The following is a 19,275-nucleotide window of genomic DNA, read 5'->3' as shown; positions in this document are numbered from 1 at the left end:
TCTCTCTTCTAGGTTCTTAGTAGTCACAGGTGTCCTTTGGCTGGTGGTCCTGTCCCTCTGTTCTCTACCTCCTTCGCGTGGCCTTCTCTGCTGTGCCCTCCTCAAGCTCCCTGCTGCTGCTCTGGCAAAGGAACACTTGGGAGGATGTAGAGCCCACTCTCGTAGTTCAGGTTAATCTTACCACATCCCTTAACCGTGTCTATTTTGGTCGCTTTTCCAAAATAAAGTCACATTGATGTGACCCTGGGATTAGTGCTTCATATCTTTAGATGGTCATTCTTCAGCCTAGAACAAGCAATTCGTGAGCTAAGTAAATGATCTTAACAGTAACTGGGTGCTCTGTTTTGAAAGAAGGTCGTATTTTTCCTGCTTTTCGACTACTGTTTATTTGTTGTACTTTCAAGACTTCATTGCCAAAAGGTGTTCTTTTAAAAACACCCACACAGAACTAAACAGAGGTAGAACTCAGTAGTGGCTTTTCAGCATCCTCCCATCCCACAAAAGACAGATCTGTCTATCTATCTGTCTGTCTATGTGATAGATATACACATATGTGCATTCATACATGTGTGTGCATAAAGGGTCACCTGTATGTCTGGGTGACCATATGTGTGTACACGTCTGTGTAGAGACCCCCAGTCAACTGTGACTGTCATTCTTTACACACTACCCCCCCTTTTTTTTTGAAACAAGGTCTCTTAGTTGCCTGGAACTTGCCAAGTAGGCAAGCCTGATTAGCCAGTGAGCCCTAGGCTTCCACCTGGATTACTAGCACATGCCACCATGCTGGGCTCTCCCCTCCCCACTGTGGATTTTAGGGATGAAACTCAGGTCTTCCACTTGCAAGGTGAGCACTTTACCGATGGCGCCATCTCTCCAGTCCAATACATACACATTCAGACACAGACACACACACACGCACACACACACACGCCAGGATCTATAAAGCTGTGAGGTTAGCATCTGGAATGAGTCTGGGACACATCACAGCCAGAGTGTAACTGTAGCTGGACCGTGAGCACTGGCCCGGGAGGTCAGGGTAAGATGGAAGAGATGACCTGTTGCGAGGGAGGCTTGAGCACGCCTCCTCCAGCCTGTCTGTTCCCCTTGCTGACTGCCCTGAGAACTTGCTCTGTTCTTCATATCTTTGGGCTAAGAGTATAGTTCCTGTTAAGAGGAAGCCACAGTAGACTCAGGGCTCACAGCTATGCGCTCTTCAGTCATCTCATTGGCTAGTAACCTCTTGGCTACCACTGTTTATAATGCACTGTGACGTGCAGAGGGAACAGGTCCTTCGTTAGCAATGGGGGTCTTAACACCCGACAGCAACCTAGTGTGCAGGGATAGGAAGGGGGTTCTGCTGGCTATCTTGAGTTGGCTTATTAGAGTGTAGGGACACACAGGGGCAAGGAGGGTGGCAGAAGTACTTAGGTAGTGTAGACATGTCTTGGAGGGTTGAGGGGACCACACACTGGAGACGGGCTGCATCCTGGGTGGTTTATGGTGGACTGCTGAGAAAATGTGCAGCTGCTTCTGCATGCAGCAGTGAGAGAGCCCCAAAGCAGTTCACCCAGAAACCAGGGACAGCCCCGTCCATCCAGTGTCTATATCCATATCCAATGTGGAGTATAGACTGAATTCAGGGGAGGCCTGGGTCGTGGAATTGTTAGGATACTGATGCCGTAGTCCAGGCTTACTGCTACTGGCCAGTGTTTTGCTGTTTTAAATTTGTCTTTGGCTTGTTCTTTTTCTCATTTTCTGTTTATTAATAGTATTTTTATAGCTCCATTGAGGCTTGACAGCTACAATGTGCACGTGTTTATTGTGTGCAGTGTGCTGTTTTGATATGTGTGGATGTTGTGAAATGATTTCCACCCTCAGGCTCATTAGCATCCCTGTCACCCACATTTCCTGTGTATGTGCTGAGTGTGTTGAAACCCACGGTGCATTACTGTTATCCATAGTCACCTTGGTCTTCGTGAGATCTCGAGTCTTAGTGACCATGAGCAACATCCAGAGAGTACTATCTGAGCCTCCCACCGCAAGCGTATCTATTTCTGCACGGACCTACCTTTCATTTATGTGTAGAGCTGTACCCGTGTTCGGTCGCACTGAGTGTGCTGTGCCCCGGGTACCAAATCTGGTTGTTCAAAAGGAAATAGAGAGGAATGTGAGGCACGCATGCTTCTGCTGCACATAGGAGCGTCAACATCTGTTCTGGAGCGTCCTCCAGAGGTAGCTCGAGGGAGTCAGCATACCAGTGAACTGAGAGGAAGGACAGATGGGGAGATGAACCCCTGGCAGGGTGAACTGGAGTCCTGTTCACTGCCCGGCCACACTGGGAGGGGGATTGAGGGGGAAGAGAGGGTGTATATTAGGACCTGGAAGGTGAAGAGGTGACCCCCCAAAGGAAAGGAGGAAGCTTAGGGTGCTGCTGATTTGGGTGGATAATAGTCTTCACCTTTTGTCCACTCTCCTTCTATGTTTAGGACAAGGTCATTGTGTGGCCCAGAAGGAGCATCTGTGGGTGGTTGCTATGTGAGGTGGGATCTTGACAGCCGGGTGAGAGTTTACCCGAAAGGTGATTTGACAGGGGGCCACCACTGGATGGCCAGAGGCAGTTTGACAGCGACCTGTGCCGCTCACAGGGTGGGCAGAGCTGAGCCTGAGAGAGCTGTATCCGTGGCGGTCCCTCCCCAAGCCCCCTAACTGTGCCCGAGAACTGAAGATGGGGTTCTAGGTGTAGCTGTTTGCGAAGTGGGGCCTTGGTAATCACCAGACCCGAAGGAAGCAAGTAGCAGAGTCCTTAGTTCCAGAAGAAAGTAGTGTCCCATCTCAGGACCCTCCCGTGGAGAGCAAGTTTGAGGTGGTCTCTTTGCTGAGTTGTCAAGATTCAGGTTTGCTTAAGTTAACGCTGTTTTTCTTCCTTTAAAGGAATTTTTTTGATGTTCTAGTTTTCTCATCGGATGCTATTTGATGAGCTGGCTCACTGTTTTATTCATGGCGCTAGGAGGGGACGCATAGCCTCGCGTGTGCTAGGCAGGGGCTGTGCAGCTGTGTCCTTCCCAGCCCCCACCACTCTGCGTCAGACCCAGGTTTCTCCCAGGCTCCATCTTCCCCAGAGTTCTGGAAGCCTCCCGAGGACCAAATGACCTTTGCCTGCAGTGTCTGGTAACAGCTCTGCTTTCTGGTTCACCGCAGGTCGCTATCAAGGTCATCGATAAGAAGAGAGCCAAAAAGGACACCTATGTCACCAAAAACCTGCGGCGGGAGGGCCAGATCCAGCAGATGATCCGGCACCCCAACATCACACAGCTGCTGGACATCTTAGAGACGGAGAACAGCTACTACCTGGTCATGGAGCTGTGCCCCGGCGGAAACCTCATGCACAAGATTTACGAGAAGAAACGCCTGGATGAGGCCGAAGCCCGTAGATACATCCGACAGCTCATCTCGGCGGTGGAGCACCTGCACCGGGCTGGAGTGGTTCACAGGTGAGAGCCGCGCATGTGCCGATTCCCCGAGTCTGTACTGAGGGGACCTTCCTAGCAAGGCTTCACAGTTGCGGCTCTGGGTCTTGGCTCCGTCCTTTAGCGGTTTGTTCCTGGGTACAGTACTTGACCCCTCTCTTCATCCGTGAAATGGGAGTGCTGACATGCCACTCTCCGGTGAACCAGTGTTGGGCCAGATTCCTAACAGTGTTTGATACATGGAAACACCAGGCCAGGCTCTTGTTACTTCCAAAGGCAGCCATCTTGGCTTCCCTTCCGCAGCTGTGATAAAATACCCCAGCGAAGGCAACTTAAGGGGAAAAGGCTCAAAATTTTAGGTCACACTGCGGTGACATCAACAACAGCAGGAGCTTGAAGCAGCTAAATATTGCATTCGCGGTAGAGAGCAGTGAGCAGTGAGTGCCCACATGGCAGCTTACAACTGTCTGTAACTCCAGTTCCAGGGGAACCCGACACCCTCACACAGACATACACACAGGCAGAACACCAATAAACATAAAATTAAAAAATACCTTATTTATATAAAAAAATAAAAAACAAAAAAGCTCAAACCCAAAGCAACCAACCAATCTAAAACAAACAAAACCAGAAACAAACAAAAACAAAAAAGGAGAGAGAGAGAAAACAGAATGCGGCTCTCTAATAAACGTTCTTTTATTTTTATAGAATTTTAAGTAATTGCCATATTCTTGAGAAAAATTGAAAGTTATTTAGCTCATTTTAAGAAGCAAAATCAAGGCATAAATGCATATGTATGCATTTTTACATGTATACATGTGCATTTGAATACATGTTGAAATGTGAAATTGGGATATAATGATAAAATTCACAATATAAAGTGCACAACTGGTTTAATGGCTTTAAGAATATTCAGAGTTCTGCAACATCACTACATCCAATTTAGAAATCGTTCTTATCCCTCACCGAGAGCCCTGTCCCTACTGTCAGTCATTCACCGTTCTTCCATCCCAGCGCCTTTGGCTGACTCTTCGTCTGCTCCCTGTCTCTGTGGACTTGCCTGTTCTCCAGATTTCATATACATGGAACCATGGTCTCGCGTTGCTGATGTCTTAGGCAGTGTAATACTGCTCAGATACCTCCATAATTTACTAGTACTTTCTTCACAGTTAAGTGATATTTCTTCATGTGGATACACCATGGTTTAGTACTCTCTCCATTTGCGAGTGGACACTTGGGTGGCTTCCTCCTTGGGGCCACTGTGAACAGTGCTTTGGCAAGTGCTCACAGTGGACTTTTCCTGTGGCTGTATGTGTCCACTTCTGCTGCTGCTGGGGAATTCTTTCCTGCACGGGGAGTTACCGGGTCTAAGGTTACCTCTGCAGAAACACGGATTTTCTTTACAGTCAACTTTGAATGCTGCCTCTTCACTTTCAGAAAGCCACCCACTTCTGATGAGTGAAGGACTCCACTTAATAAATCCCAGCACTTCCCAGTTCTACAGGGCTGAGTCCTCCCCAGTGAGACGGGCACCTGGAGTGCTCTGCCCTGTTCTGTGTCTGAATCTAGGGGCAGCTTCAAGGACACCCCGTAGCTTGCTGCTTTTCTGGACAGGCTTTGGCTGGTCACCATCTGCTGCTGTCATTTAGTCCCTGCTGAGGTGAGGACTCTCTCCACACAGGCAGCCTTAGTCACACCCCCTCAGGCGGTTTCTCTGTAAGAGCTCTACTTCAGGTCAGCACGGAAGGGAACATTAGCAGCGTGTGTCACTGCTTTTGACTCGAGTGTCTTGTGCTGTCACCTCTGGCCTGTTATAGGGGAAGGATGCAAAAAGGGTGCCTGGTTCCGTCTCTGTTTGCTCAGATGACAGAGGGAAACCTCAGGACTGAGTCACCTCGGACTACTGACTCCGTGGGTCACAGCAGAAAACAGAAGCAGGACCGCAGGCCAGGGAGTGTTCCCCTGGACTTGGTGTTTTCTTCCCAGGGTTCTGTGCTAAGTAAGATGAATGCTGGGCTTCTCAGGGTCGGAGGACAGCACAGGAAGCTGAAGCGAATCTTGTGGGGGTGCCTGTGGGTCTCCCCTGCAGGAAATTTTCAACAGTCCCTCTAAAGCAATTTTTAACAAACTCCAATCCCACAGTGCAATTACTGTCAGAATGTCAAAGGAAGGAATTTAATAATGTTTTGATAGCAGAGACAGGACGCTTTTAAAAAGCTCTCAACTCCGGCTTTTTCTGTCTTCCCCTCTCTCCTTAGAAATAGCGTTATAATCCAATACTGGCTAGAGCTCTGGCCTTTTAGAGTTAGAAGAGGGAGCAGGAAGACAGACAAGTATAGCTTGCTTTTCTCTCTGGAATTCATAGTGTGTGTGTGTGTACGTGTGCATCTTCCATGTGTGTGTGAGCATATGTATGTGTGTGTGAGTGTATATATGTGTGTGTGAGTGTATCTATGTGTGTGTACATGTACATCTGCATGTGTGTGTGAGTGTATGTATGTGTATGTGAGTGTATGTATGTGTGTATGAGCATGTGCCTGTGTGTGTGAGCGTATGTATGTGTGTGTACATGTGCATCTGCATGTGTGTGTGAGCGTATGTATGTGTGTGAGAGTGTATCTATGTGTGTGTACATGTACATCTGCATGTGTGTGTGAGTGTATGTATGTGTGTGTGAGTGTATGTATGTGTGTATGAGCATGTGCCTGTGTGTGTGAGCGTATGTATGTGTGTGTACATGTGCATCTGCATGTGTGTGTGAGCGTATGTATGTGTGTGTGAGCATGTGCCTGTGTGTGTGAGTGTATGTATGTGTGTGAGAGCGTATGTATGAGTATGTGAGCGTATGTATGTGTGTGCGAGTGTATCTGTGTGTGTGTATATGTACATCTGCATATGTGTGTGAGCGTATGTATGTGTGTGTGAGCATGTACTTGTGTGTGTGAGCGTATGTATGTGTGTGAATATATATGTATGTGTGTGTGTGAGCATGTGCCTGTGTGCATGCGTGTGTGTGTGTGCATCTATGCAGGAACCTGTGCACGTGCAGACCAGAGGTTGACATTGGGTCTCTGTCAGTTGCTTTTCCACCTTAGTTTTTGAGACAGCCTCTCACGCGGCCTTGAGCTTGCTGATTTGATTTCAGTGGCAGGCCCTGTTTCTTCCTCCTCGGTGCTGTGTCTACAGGCATGGTCCTCTGCGCCTCGCTTTTAGGAGGGCGTTGGGGACCTGAACTCAGAATCTCGTGCCTGTACAGCAAGCGCATTAGTGCCTACGCTGTCCCCCCGCCCCCTGCAGTCTAGTAGGTGATGTCATCCTCGATCCACAGGCGGCTTTCTTCCAAATGTCTTGATTCAAAAATCTCACACAACTGACTTTTAACTAATTAATTAATTATTTTTTTTTGATTTGACATTTTTGATTTAGGGGCCATCAGCATATTTTTGACTGCCACTCCTGTGGTCCCCGTTCGGCCCCAGTGGTGGAGAATTTTCTTTTTCATGAGGTAGTGGAGGAGCGAAGCTCATAAATTATTCTAAGGTTAGAGGAGCTAGCATTTCAGAGAAGCCGTGGTCTCTGGTGAGAGGAAGCCTTGTGAGGGAAGAGGAGGAAGCATGGGAAGGGATGGAAGGGATGCCACTGGCTGCCTGGATACTGAGCCTTAGAAGGTGGGTGCTTTTGTTGGAGGATGCTCTAAGCTCTCAGAGTTCTGAGGATTCGAACTTGGGCCTCACACCTGTGCATCAAGCGCTTCCCAGCACTGAGCTGTTGCCCAGGTCCCTCTGCCCCAGTTTGTTTTATTTACCTCCCCTAAAATGCTCTCGCAGCAGGATGTCGCCATCAGACAACTCACCTGCTGTATGTAGAGCTTGACCGTTGAACCCGCAAGAACAGCATGAGGGGAAACTAATCTGAGACTCATCTGGTCATTCAAAGTAGCAGATTCCAACCAAAGATGGCTAGAGACACAGCAGCATTCCGGAGTAATATGATACTGCCTGTCCCTAAGCAGGAAGAGACAAGCCACAGGCCTGCGGGGCCAGAAGAAAGGGCTCCGTGATCAAAGGGGAACTGGAGCCCATGCTTAGACAAGTGTTAGCACCTCCCTGCCCAGGGCCGTGACCCTCCTTATTCATCAACATGGGGAAGGTGTCCTCCCTGAAGGGAGCAGCAGTGGGAAAGAGGGGTGCCCTTTGTTCTCTCAGACTGACATGAAGCAGGCACGACTGGGCAGGTTGTATAAATCCTTTTAACTTTCAGGATTTGTTCCTTAGCAAGGGAAGGAGAAGGCAGGTCGGGTGGAGGGATCCTGTCTGTCACTCCCAGGAACTGCTGGGGATCCCAGGGCCTTCTGTGGGGAACAGACATCAGCCTGTGGATACAGCGAAGGTTGTGTGTGTGGTTGGGCTTGAAAAATAGGGTCATGAATGGTAGGTTTAGTTCAAGCTCTTTGTGGATAGATGTGTACGGTCAGCAAGCAGGCCTTAGACCGCTGCTTAGACTGTCTCTGCTGCTTACAGGCGATGTTGGGCAGATGATTCAGGCTTCCTGTGTCTTTGGCAATCTGTTTTACAAGGACTTTGGATCATCCACTGTGTGTGGTGATGGGTCAACGAGTGTCAAGTGTTCTGAGCGAGCTTCTCTGTAGGGCTGAGTCTGTAGGGAGTGTCGGAGTCCCTGTCTGTGACGAGCTCTGGACACTCACGGCCACCACTGACTGTCCTCTGCCCGCGCTCTGCCCGCGCTCTGCCCGCGCTCTCTGCCCGCGCTCTGCCCCTGCCCGCGCTCTGCCCGCGTTGCCGTCACCATCTTTCTCTGGTCCCGCTTCGAGCCTGCCTCCTCTGAGAAACGCTTCCGGCCAGGCACCCTGGTCACGTCCACACACACCAGGCGCCTGTCATTTACTTCCCACACTCATGATCCTGGGTGCGTTTTGCCTGGTCTCTCTCTGTCTTCTGCCCAAATTCCGCCTTAGACCTGAGCTCAGCCCAGGGCTCCTGGAAGGAAAATGGAATGAATTCAGCAAATGTCAGTCTTGGTACTAATGGTGCTTTTCTGGGATCAGTCCCAGGTTCTTTGTGGAATATTCCATGGTCTCCCCGTGATTTCAGGGGAAGTTTCTTGGTTCACTTGGTGTGAGTTTATTTACTTATTTATTACTATTTTTTTCGCTGATTAGCAATTTGCTTGTGGAACATAATAGCAAATAAAAATTTCATTTTAGATAAATAGATCAGGCTTCACAGGTTGTATGTGTCTTTTATACCACCAAGCCATCTTGTAAACAGTCAGATTTATAAATCAGTGTTTCTGAAGGAAAGACACCAACTCACCACAAAGAGCCTGTTGCCTTGTGAGCTGGAAGCTTTGCCCCACCCGATCTTAATACTATGAAGTCCATCTGTGGCTGTCCCCCACCCCCGGAAAAGTCTTCTCCCCCAAGCTTTATCCTGTCTGAGTGTGCTCTAACGCTCCCTGGATTCCACCCCTCCGACTTTCTTTGGGAGGGTTGTGCCCTTCATGCTGATTGTTCATTGCCAAATTGTTTATCCTTCGTAAGTCTTTTCTGGAGTTGTCCTTCTTTCATCTTATGGTGTGTGTGTGTGTGTGTGTGTGTGTGTATGCACAGGTGCTCATGGGATCTAAAGGAGCTGGATCACAGGTGGTTGCAAGCCTCTTCACATGGTGCTGGGAGCCAGTCTAGAGAGCTCCGCAGGGGTAGTATGTCCCTGAACCTCAGAGCCATCTCCCAGCCCTGAAGGATTCTAGTTGTTCATTTTGTCTTCTTCTAAAGGAAAAATAAAAAGCTCAGGGAGTTTGAATGACTTGCTTGGGGCAAGTCGGTGGTCAGTGAGAGAGAGCGTGGAGTCCACGCTGCCTCCACACAGAGAGAATGTGGAGTCCACGCTGCCTCCTCACAGAGAGAACATGGAACCCACGTTGCCCCCTCACAGAGAGAACGTGGAGCCCACGCTGCCTTCCTCACGTTCAGGGCCATCACGTTTGTCTACTGTCTGCTCAGGCCCCAGCTGTGGGAGTCCCTGCTCTAGCATCTCAGGTTCCTCTCGCCTCTGCAAACCCTGGCTGCCTCAGCTCATTGTCACCTTCCTTTCCAGTGCTTCTCAACCTGTGGGTCACAGCCCCTCACAAGCCTTTATCTCCAAGAAATATTTGCATCATCATTCATAACAATAGCAAAATTACAGCTGCGAAGTAGCAGTGAAATAACTTTCTGGGTGGGGGTTGCCACAACAGAGTAACTGTGTTAAAGGGTCGCATGTCAGGAAGGCTGAGAACAAGGTCTTTTGTAACCCAGTCAAGTGGCTGACTCACGGGTCTCTCCTCCTGTCTCATACTTTAGTTTTGGTTTTCATTTTTGGAGATTTTGGCTTCTTTAGTTCCTTATATACTGAGTTTCCATGTTACTCCTTTGGCTTTTCAGGGCTCCAGCTGAGAAGTTTCTGATAAACTTGGAAGGGTTGCAGCTATCAGGAAGGTTGAGAACCTCTGATTTAGGGTCTCACTCCTGAGCGTGTCCCTTTGGCTTTCTCCTGAATTCCTGCCACTCCTACCATTCTTTTTTTTACTATCCCATGATCCTGGAAACATGTGACACACGCACACACACACACACACACACACACACACACATGCCCCCCCCAATCATATCTGTTCTGTCCACATGGATATGTACATGATCTCATGTATGTGTGTGCATGCTTGCATTCATAGTTTTCATACTAGGACATACATTGTGCATGCATGCATATATGTGAACCCCATGCATGCTTGTTTTCTTCCACATGCATGCATACATGTACATGTAATGCTCTCGTGTGTGGGTGTGTATATGTCTATGAGTATGTATGTTTACTCATGCCCACAAGCACAAAGTGAATACATGTGTACTCACATGTACACCTGAGCCCCCTCTCCTGTGCTGCTCCTGTGTGCTCCTTTGTTCCGTGGGATTTGGAACACAGTTATTGTCCCTGCCCAGTCAAGACCCAAATGTGTCTGACAAGAGTCCTCCCAGCTCTTTCCTCCATCACACTCTTTTGTCTAGGGGGACAGTGGCTGGAATTCCTGGTGACCAGTTCCCCCAAATTCAAGATGACTGTCTTCAAAAGCTTCAAGCAAAGTTTGGGTGGGTGAAGAAGGAAGGAGACACACATATGAACCTTAGGATTGGCCTATTCTCTGTCAAGGACCAAGAACAAAGGCCCATTGGTATGTTCTCTGTGAACCCCACCAAACATACCCGCTTCAGCATCAGCTGCGGCCTCTGGCTGTTTCCTTCTGGAGCTGAGCACTTGGCAGAGATGGTCCAGGGACTTTTTGTTTGCCTACTTCCCATGTCTGTCTGGTGACCTCATGTTGGCTGGACTCTCTCCTTGACGAAAGGCAGCTCAGGTGGGTCTCCTCATTGGTGCCTTGGTGTTGTTCTTTGTTCTGAAGACTTGGTCCCCTTAGCACTGTCCCAGATCCCATCTCCAGAGCCACCTGGTAGCACAGCCTGCTTCATCGGCATCTTCCCCACTCCCCCAGGCCTTTTTAGTACAAAAAGGTTTTATTTTTCTTTCCTTTTAAATATTTTTAACTGACACATACTTTTGCACGTTTATTGGGTACCGAGTGATGTTTTAATAGGTGTATACAATGTGTGACGGTCAAGCTAGGGTAATTAGCACATCATTTCAAACATCATTTCCTTGTGTAAGAAGAGCCCAAAGCCTATTTTCTACCTGTTTCAGTCCACACTAGATTTTCTTAACTTTCGCCACCAGCCAGGCCGTAGAACCAGATCTGGCTTCTCTGGTTTCGTACCTGTATCCTCAACCTCTCTCTGCCCTCCCTCCCCAAATCCTCCCCAGATTCTTGCAAAGGCTGTCCTGCCTCCTCTTTAGAGGAAGTCACTTCTTCTGCCTCCTCAATGGGAACATTCAGTATTTATCTCTCCGCGTTTGGATTATTTCATTTACCACACTACTTTTAGGTTACAGATCCAGAGGATAGAAGGAGAAGTCCAGGGGGCACCTGCATTGCCTTGCTGTCCATCACAGGCGGTGGACAAAATAACGTGGCACACATATACAACAGCCATAGAAAAGAATTGCAGACTGTCGTTTGTGGCAGCATGGATGAGCTGCCGGACACGGTGTTCAATGAAATAAACCTTGTTCCTCTTTGAAGCCCTGCAGCCTAGGAAAAGTGACTTTCACAAACTAACACTGAACCACATGGTCTCCTCGCCATGAGGACACATTATTAATATTATAAGATGGTGGGAAGATCTGCTCATTTCCCCTCCCCTGTTGGCTATTGGCGCCATTCTTCCCCCAGGGTCAGTGAACACCCATTGAGCGTGGGGGGGGGGTGGCTAACATGTTCCTAACACTAGGAAGAGAAAAGCATAAAGGCTCCTTGGAAAAGATCATAGACTTTGTAGAGAAACTGCACAGAAACTCCAGGGTCCCCACTCACCTTCCCTTTGTCTACTTACGTATCTTGGGTAGCCATAACACCTGTCTTAGTTGGTGACCTAGGACAAAGACATGGACATTGACTGAGGGCTGTAGTTGGCACTAAGTTTCACGGCATCGTGCATTTCTGTGAGCCCTGTAGATCTATGATGCCATGGAGACAGCAGCACAGACCCACAAAGGGCCGTTTCACCAACACCCCAACGCCCCACATCCCATCTTTCAGATAACCCAGCCTCTGAAATGAAATGGCCTATCTCGTGTTTGCACAGAGCCCTTGCTGTCTCTAGATTACTTGTAATGGCTAAACCAGTGCAAACACCACATTAAGTTACACTGCCCGTCCACGACAAGGACAGCGTCTGGGTACCCTCCGCACAGGAAGTCTTCTTCTTCCATATGTTTTCAGTCTGAGCATGGAGAACTCCTGAATCCAGAGGGCTTGCTGTGATCAGGAGAAAGCAACATTAGAAAGCTGGACATGAAGGCAGGTGGTGATGCGTATTTATCCCACCACTGGGCAGCCGAGGCAGGAGCATTGCCACAAGTTCAAGGTCAGACTGAGCTACGTAGCAAGACACTTCCCCTTCCTCAACCTTCGTTCCACCTCAAACAAACAAACAAACAAACAAACAAACCATGCCTTCCCCCAAATTTGGACACGGAAGACCACGGGGAAGCAGTCTCCTTTCAAAGCGGGAAGTCGGAAGAATGTCTGAGAGGGTAAAATGCTCCTGCCACCTCAGCGGTCAAGATCACTGGCACCCAGGGACTTCCTGGTAGTGAAGCTGGTTCCCGCTGGAATCATCTAGGAAACTGAACAAGAGTATTATGGGGTGGCCGCTTGCTAGCGAGGCTTATTCTCTCCGTTTTTTCCTGGTGACTGGAGTCAAGCGCTTCAGGAGATTTGTGCGTAGGAAGGTAGTGGCTTTGAGCTGGTTTGATTCTCCTTTTACCAAATAATTATATTTTATACTTCCTCTTGGTTTTATAAACTTTCTCTGGTTTTTGTAGTTATTTTTTCTTTTATAGTGTTTCTTTTCTCTGCTTGCTCTAATCATTACTGTTTTTCTCTAAGCATTCGTGGCCCCAGAATTGCTCAGCATCGATTATTATTCTTATCAATTACTTTCTTTTTTTCTTGACTCTTTAAGCTGTTTTTTTTGTACAATATTTGTTCTGAACAATATTTTTCCCCTTTAATGCCTGACCGTGACTTCCTTTAGGCAGCGAGGCTTAATTTCACTTGCAGCAAACTGTGTCTTTGCCTTAGATTGAAATAGTGTAGCGCTGTGTAATCAGTATTCACCGAGTCACACTTTGGGCTGTTCCTGGCTCTCTGCTGTGTGTTTGTCTGGGTGTTGGAATTACCGCAATTGCTCGAGTAAAAGTCAGGCTCATATAAAGCCGTAGTTATCTCTGGGAAAGAAGCCGTCCTTTGCAGGGTCTCTCTGGAAATCCCTGTCACAGACCAAGCCATCGCTGTGGAAGGCACATCGCACTTGATTTGCATCACCGATGACACTCCGGGGCCCCAGCAGTCATCCTAGGACTGTGGCAGAAGGGACGATGAAGACAGTGGACACAGCTTCTGGAAGAATGGCTCCCAGCTGTGATGGCTTAGGAACTACATGAAAACAACCCACTGAGTGGTTAATTTGTGGGGATTTTAAATGGGTGCCTAGGTTTATTGTTTCAAGCAAATATTAACACCCACAGATATGCATTCCACAGTGTTAGCTAGTGCTGAGACCCAGTGCGAGAGTTCCTGCAGAAGTGTGCAGGGACCCAGGATAGTTCCCCAGCTGCAGAGGACAACCAGGTGTGCCATTGCAAATGTCTAGTTCAGGAAGGCTTAGCTCCCATGCAGTGCCCCAAAGAGACTTCGGTTCTGACTTAACAAGTGATGCTGTTTCATGAGATGCGAGGTGGGGGTGGGTGCAGGTAATAATTCTAAAGTTATGGCTGGGGTGGAGCACACCTTTACTCCCAGAACTCGGGAAGCGGAGGCAGGTGGATCTCGTGAGTTCCAGGCCGGAGTGGTCTACGTAGAGAGTTCTAGGCCAGCTAGAGCTACATGGTGAATTATGTGGGCATTTGAATATATCGTCTTTTTCTTTGTGGTGTTGGGGCAGAAACCAAGGCTCCACATAACCTTATAGCCTGATGTGATATTGCGACTTCAAAGCTGAATATTAGCCAGCATGACTCGGTGGTCCCATCACAGTCCTGAAAGCTGATATCACGTGCTTCCAAAACCCCGATTCAAAGGGAGGTGTGCCTATTGGGAAAGCGGGTGGGGCTGCCTTACGTTTAGGGTAACCTGATATTTGGGTACATGCGTTGTCTTTTCAAAGCAGTGTCCAGTGAACCGTGCATAGTTTCACTTGAGCTGAAGATATATGGACTTCTCCCCCAGTTACGTGTGCATTCAGAGGGCATTATATATTTATATTCTCTAACTTGGTGTTACCACACCCCTCATCCACGTGCCTGGCCCCAAGGCTCCCGCAGCCTTCTGGTCTTGAACTCACTGTCCCCACTTCCCAGCTGACTCCCTGATTCTTCCCATTCTTACCCATCCTTGGTGGTTCTGAGGAAGCCATCTTCCGGCTCCCTCCTGCCCAGTCCTGCTGCAAATGGCTGGACCCCTCAGGGGCCTGTGAACACTGATTTGATTTGATTTTTGTTCCTCCTGTTTTCTACCCTGGCCCCGGACAGTCCCATATCTCACCCGAGCTTCATCTCCTACTCATGCTGAGTTGAGAATTGGTTACTGGCAGGCCACATCTTGCCTCAAGCTTGACCTGCATAGTATGGTTATTGTTATTTTGTACACAAGTTTGTTGCCAGTATTTAAAAACTGAGACCAAATTAAGACTTCCGGCTTTTCGCAAAAAGGGCAGGCTGGCAGTAGGGAACTGGGCTAGAGGCAACCGTCCCTGTTGAGTGGGACATTGCTGCTCTGTTTGGTGATGCTCATCTATCTATTCACGGACATTGCCGTAAGGTGTCAGCCGCCATTTCTGCTTCATTATAATTAGACTGTTAAGTTACCCATAATAGACATAAGAAAAAGAGTATTTATTGTCTGATTTCTCTATCCTATGTAGGAAAATTAAATCAGGACCAATCATAGTAGACGATGTATAAATGTGTGTATACATTTATGGAAAAGTATTATTAAAAAGATTTTTAAAATTTTGTGTGTATGTTTTGCCTGCATGTATGAATTTGCGCTATGTGTGTGCACTCATAGAGCCTGAGGAGGCCAGGTCTTGGATCTCTTGGAACTAGAGTTATAACCAGTTGTGAACCACCATGTGGGTGCTGGGAACCAAACCTGGGTCCCTTGCAAAACCTGGGTCCCTTGCAAGAGCAGCAGGTGCTGTGACTTGCTGAGCCATCTCTCCAGCCCCTAAAAACGTACTCTTCACTAATGCTCAGCGTATGTTTGAGTCAGTAGGCGCAGTGTAAGATTCCAGAATTTGTGTGTTGACTGAGACGCTTCTGAGGTGGCTCATATATACACACATTCGTACAAATACACATTTTGCTTCGGAAACCCAGGAGGTCCTCTTTGGTTTAATTTTGTTTTGTAGTGGTGGGGATCGTGCACGTCAGCCAGTTACCACAGCTCCAGACCCCAAATGATGTCTTTGCTAATCTAGCTTCATTCTGTGTTCGTGACTGACTACCTGCAATGAGCAAGGGTTCCCGGGTACAGTGGAGAGAAAGGCAGGCCTGTTCCCCGCCTGGTAGGAGCTTACAGTCAGCTTGCTCAGCGCTGAGTCTCCCACTCAGAGGGATCTACTTGCTTTTCATCTCCCTCCTGTCGCCGCGGTGCCAACGAGTGACGTCACCTACCATCCAAGGGGCATTCTTCATTCCATCTGCATACCCAGTTCCCGTTGCCATGTCAGGTTAGCATCCACTCAGGCATGGCACCAGGGATTAGGAGGCTGACATCTGTGAAATCCATTATTCCACCTGTGATAACATCTGTTTGCTAAATAGATTAAAATATTATCATCTGCCAGCGTGCTGTGACATTTACAGGCTAAGCGTGGAGGCCCGTGGAGGCTGTGGAATGGATTTATTAAATCAACTTTCAAGTTTTATTTATTTTACTTATGTTGCTTATGATAAGAGGCAGGGGAGGGTGGACCATAGCATGAGTGGAGGTCAGAGGAACTGGTTCTCTTCTTCCACCATGTGGGTTCTGGGGGTTGAACTTGGTGGTCATGCCTGGTAGCGAGGGCCTTTGCTCCCTTAGCCCTCTTGGCCCTATTTTGCTTAAGCTCTTCCCCAGATCCATCCGTGGCTCTAGCTGGTGCTGTTCCCAGTGTCACCACCCCGGCCCCAGAATCCATAACTGGGATTCTCAGGCGGCACCTGTGTGAACTGTTGTGACCCTATGTTGACTTACTGATTTATTTCTTGGTCTCAGTTACGTTTAATGTTCAGATTTTAGGTCCACTTCTGGAAACTGCTCATCTCTTCTGCCCCATTTCACTCTGGATTCCCTGAAATCCTTTAGTATTTTATGTCCAGCGGCAACGAATTATGTCCCACCTTATAAATCTTTACTCCATGGCCAGGTTTCGGCAGATAGGGTGAGGGTGGGTTCCAAGTGGTCCTCCTAGCTTTCACGTCCTCCAGGAACGAAATGTCAGTCTGTCCTTCCAAATGTTTATCTGAAATGTCTGGTTTTGTTTGTTTCAGAGACTTGAAGATAGAAAATTTGCTACTAGATGAAGACAACAACATCAAGCTGATTGGTATGGCTTTTCTTTCTTTTTTTTTTTTTAAGTTTACCCCTTACGTGTCGTGCTCCTGATTATTAACTTTGGAAGTTGTTCTTGCTTTGTATCTGATCCGAAGTCAAGATTTCCATATTACCTTTTGTACTTCTAACGTCTAAAAATAGTTTTGAAAATTAATTTAACAGTTTATTTAGATAATAAATTAAAAGTAGTGTCATTTGTGAAATGAATTTTATACTTTCAAGTAAATATTTGTTGATCACATATTTCTTTGGACTTTGGAAACTTCTTATATGTGCCTGTGGTATATGTTTGGTGTATGCACGCACACATGTGTGCATGTGTGTGTGCATGCACGTGTGCATGTATGTGCACGCATGTGCACATGGGTATGGAGGGCAGAGGTCAGGAGTCTTCCTCAGTCTCTTCCCACCTTATGTTTTGAGACAGGGTCTCACTGAACTCAGAGTTCACCAGCTGGTTAGGCCGTGAGGCCAGGGAGCACTAGGGACCCTCCTGTCTCTGTCTCCCGAGCAGCGGAACTGCAGACATGTGCCACCGTGACCAGCTTTTCCCTTGGGTGCTCGGAACCCAAACTTGGGTTCCTTTGTAGATGATCCTCAACTTTTAAAGCATTGTATTTTTAAGTGTGAATTAGCAAGAACATGTATTGTTAGTAGTAGAAAATAGTTTGGCTCAGCAACATTGCCCATAGCTTCTTCATATCTTATTACCCTTTACTGTGTATCTGAGGATGCCCCAGGACAAGGAAGGGTGAGAATGGCTTTTCCTTTTCAGTAGAATCTCATGCAAACTTTGCAGCAGGCTGGGTGCTGTGAAGAGAGGGGCCAGCAGGGGGGTGGCTAGAACCTGGGTCCGCTGAAGGGAAGCTGCAGGACCGTAGAGGTTGTGACTGGTTCATAATTCAGGATCCTAAGTGACTTCCCTGTGGCTGTTCAGGAAGAACTGGGTTATTTTTGCTGGTGATGTCTGCTTGTGTGTAGTTGCTCTTGGCTGTCAAAGTCCACCTCCAGCCGTGAGGTAGCCAGCGTCAAGTCTCAATTCTCGCTTTTCTTTCTTCTCCTACTTCACACGCAAGACCCACTGGCATCTGGGATCCCACTCAGTGAGGCATACGCTGCTCCTGGGCTGAAGGACTCCAGCCCTCTTTTCTGCGCGATTGATTAGGCGTCCTGACAGGTGGTGATGGACTGGTTTACCCGTTAGTGGAAAATTAACAGTTCCGAGGAAACCAATCTTCCCCACCCAAAAAAGGCCCTTTAAGGACCTATTTTTAGCAGGTGATTTAGAGCAGACCAGTGATTTTCTTTTTGTTAAATTGCTTTGCTGTTTTCACCGTGACTGCCCTGAGAGCCAGGCACAGAAGCTGTGAACGGAGGTCCTGCCGGAAGACCTGCAGGAGGTCTTCTGGTCAAACTCTTTGGGATTTCTGGCCTTTGACAAAAGAGCCTCCTGGAGGGTAAGGGCTGGAGGGAGGGCGATTCCACCCATCCATGGCTAATGTGTGATTTGTCTTTGGAAACTGTAGTGGTGGCAGTGACAGAGATGTTTTAACAGCAGAGACCCTGGGAACAACCTTGGCGAGGGCCGACTGATGTCACAGTAAAGCTCCAAGAATTCGCTTCCATCTTGTTGACAAGGCCCCTCCAGCAGAGCGCCCGGCCTGTGGAGAGTTTCCAGGTCCTGCCAGGGCACTGTCCACACTGCAGTTTCCTCACTCCTTCACCTCGGTGTCTTCTCTTTCTGTCAGGCTGTAGCCCTAGGTGACCCCTTACGAATCTGCCCTGTTGTAGAGCAGCACTGTAGAAGACAGAGCTCTCTGTTGACGAGGAATTCCCTCAGAAGAACCTATCATGGTGACGCTAGGCCAGCGGTCTCATGGCTGCTGTGTTCATGGTGCTGAGGGTTTCTCACTGAAATAGCAGGTACTTTTAGAAGTAGCCAGAGATTGGCTGAGTAATAAACCCTCTTAGAGGAAACTCACACAGACACCGTGACCACAGTAGCTCTTATAAAAGAAAACATTAATCATGGTGGCCCACTCACATTTCAGAGGTTTAGTCCATTATCATCGTGGTAGGAGGCATGACAGTGTGCAGGCAGACATGGTGCTGGAGAAGGAGCCGAGAGTTCTTGCATCTTGACTCACCGGCAACAGGAAGTGGTCCGAGACACTGGGTGTGGCTTGAGCATATATGAGACCTCAAAGTCCGCCTCCACAGCAACTCATTTTCTCTAAGACCACACCCACTCCAACAAAGCCTCACCTCCTAACAGTGCAACTCCCTTTGGGGGCCATTTTCTTTCAAACCACTCTAGGCAGGTTGAAGAGACAGCATACCTAAGCTAGAGCCTGGAATTCTCTTCTCAATGAGTATGACGGTTGCTTTGGGGAGGTCAGGAACCTCTCTCTCCACTTTCTTGGGTTCTCACCTCTTGGCTGGTAACCATGGGAATAACACCCAGCCAGATATTTCAAGTCAAGTCTGTAAAAAGACAAATTCTAACTAGTTGTTCAGACCAGATTTGCCTTTG

General features: G+C 48.0%; 1 protein-coding gene across 1 annotated transcript in view; it reads left to right on the top strand.

The window, feature by feature from the left end:
- Hunk (hormonally up-regulated Neu-associated kinase) overlaps positions 1-19,275 on the top strand; it is a 111,780-nt gene that overhangs the window by 44,012 nt on the left and 48,493 nt on the right. Inside the window, exons 2-3 of the mRNA XM_057765653.1 lie at positions 3,202-3,494; positions 16,679-16,734. Of these exons, the coding sequence (XP_057621636.1) occupies positions 3,202-3,494; positions 16,679-16,734 (349 nt within the window). The remainder of the gene's footprint in view (positions 1-3,201; positions 3,495-16,678; positions 16,735-19,275) is intronic.

The sequence above is a fragment of the Chionomys nivalis genome, chromosome 3 (genome assembly GCF_950005125.1).
Source record: "Chionomys nivalis chromosome 3, mChiNiv1.1, whole genome shotgun sequence".
Classification (NCBI taxonomy): domain Eukaryota; kingdom Metazoa; phylum Chordata; class Mammalia; order Rodentia; family Cricetidae; genus Chionomys; species Chionomys nivalis.
The sequence above is the reverse complement of the archived record's forward strand: the minus strand, read 5'-3'. Positions and strand labels throughout refer to the sequence as shown.